At 46.8% G+C, this 602-nt stretch overlaps 1 protein-coding gene across 1 annotated transcript in view; it reads left to right on the top strand.

Moving 5' to 3' along the window:
• Nucleotides 1-602, top strand: part of LOC104982193 (patched domain-containing protein 3-like) — a 66,316-nt gene that overhangs the window by 47,787 nt on the left and 17,927 nt on the right. Inside the window, 1 exon segment of the mRNA XM_010831531.1 lies at nucleotides 180-539. Within this exon segment, the coding sequence (XP_010829833.1) occupies nucleotides 180-539 (360 nt within the window).

A 602-nucleotide genomic window follows, 5' to 3' on the forward strand; every position in this document is an offset into this window, starting at 1 on the left:
GTGAAGAGTTGTGGATTCAGAGGCAACCAGAGAAGGCACCAGAGAAAGCCGTATCCAAACACAGACTCCGAAAGATCAGTGAGCCCTTGAGAGACGGGCAAAGAAAACGGTTTGAGTTGATCTGGTTAATTTTTGATGGATGTTAAAAAGTACGAAGACTCTGTTTCTTTCTCTAACAGGTGTTGGGGTCGATGACATGTTTATCATGATTTCTGCCTGGCAGAAGACCAGCCTCACGGATAGCATAAGCGAGCGGATGTCCGATGTCTACTCAAAAGTGGCAGTGTCCATTACGATCACCACCGTGACCAACGTCCTGGCCTTCTATACAGGAATTATGACCTCTTTCAGGTCCGTACAATACTTCTGCATCTATACAGGAACAACCCTGCTCTTCTGTTATTTTTACAGCATCACCTGTTTTGGGGCATGTATGGCCCTGGATGGGAAAAGAGAAGGAGTCTGTCTGCGCTGGCTGAAGAAGCCAGAAACGCCCAACCAAGAATGTTCTTCATTGAAAAAGTCCTGCTGCCTCCCAGGTAGCTCTCTCCAAGACGAGTATGAAGCCGACATCCACCCAATGAATCTGTTCTTTAGAGACT

Source organism: Bison bison, unplaced genomic scaffold (genome assembly GCF_000754665.1).
Source record: "Bison bison bison isolate TAMUID 2011002044 unplaced genomic scaffold, Bison_UMD1.0 scf7180017864527, whole genome shotgun sequence".
NCBI lineage: Eukaryota > Metazoa > Chordata > Mammalia > Artiodactyla > Bovidae > Bison > Bison bison.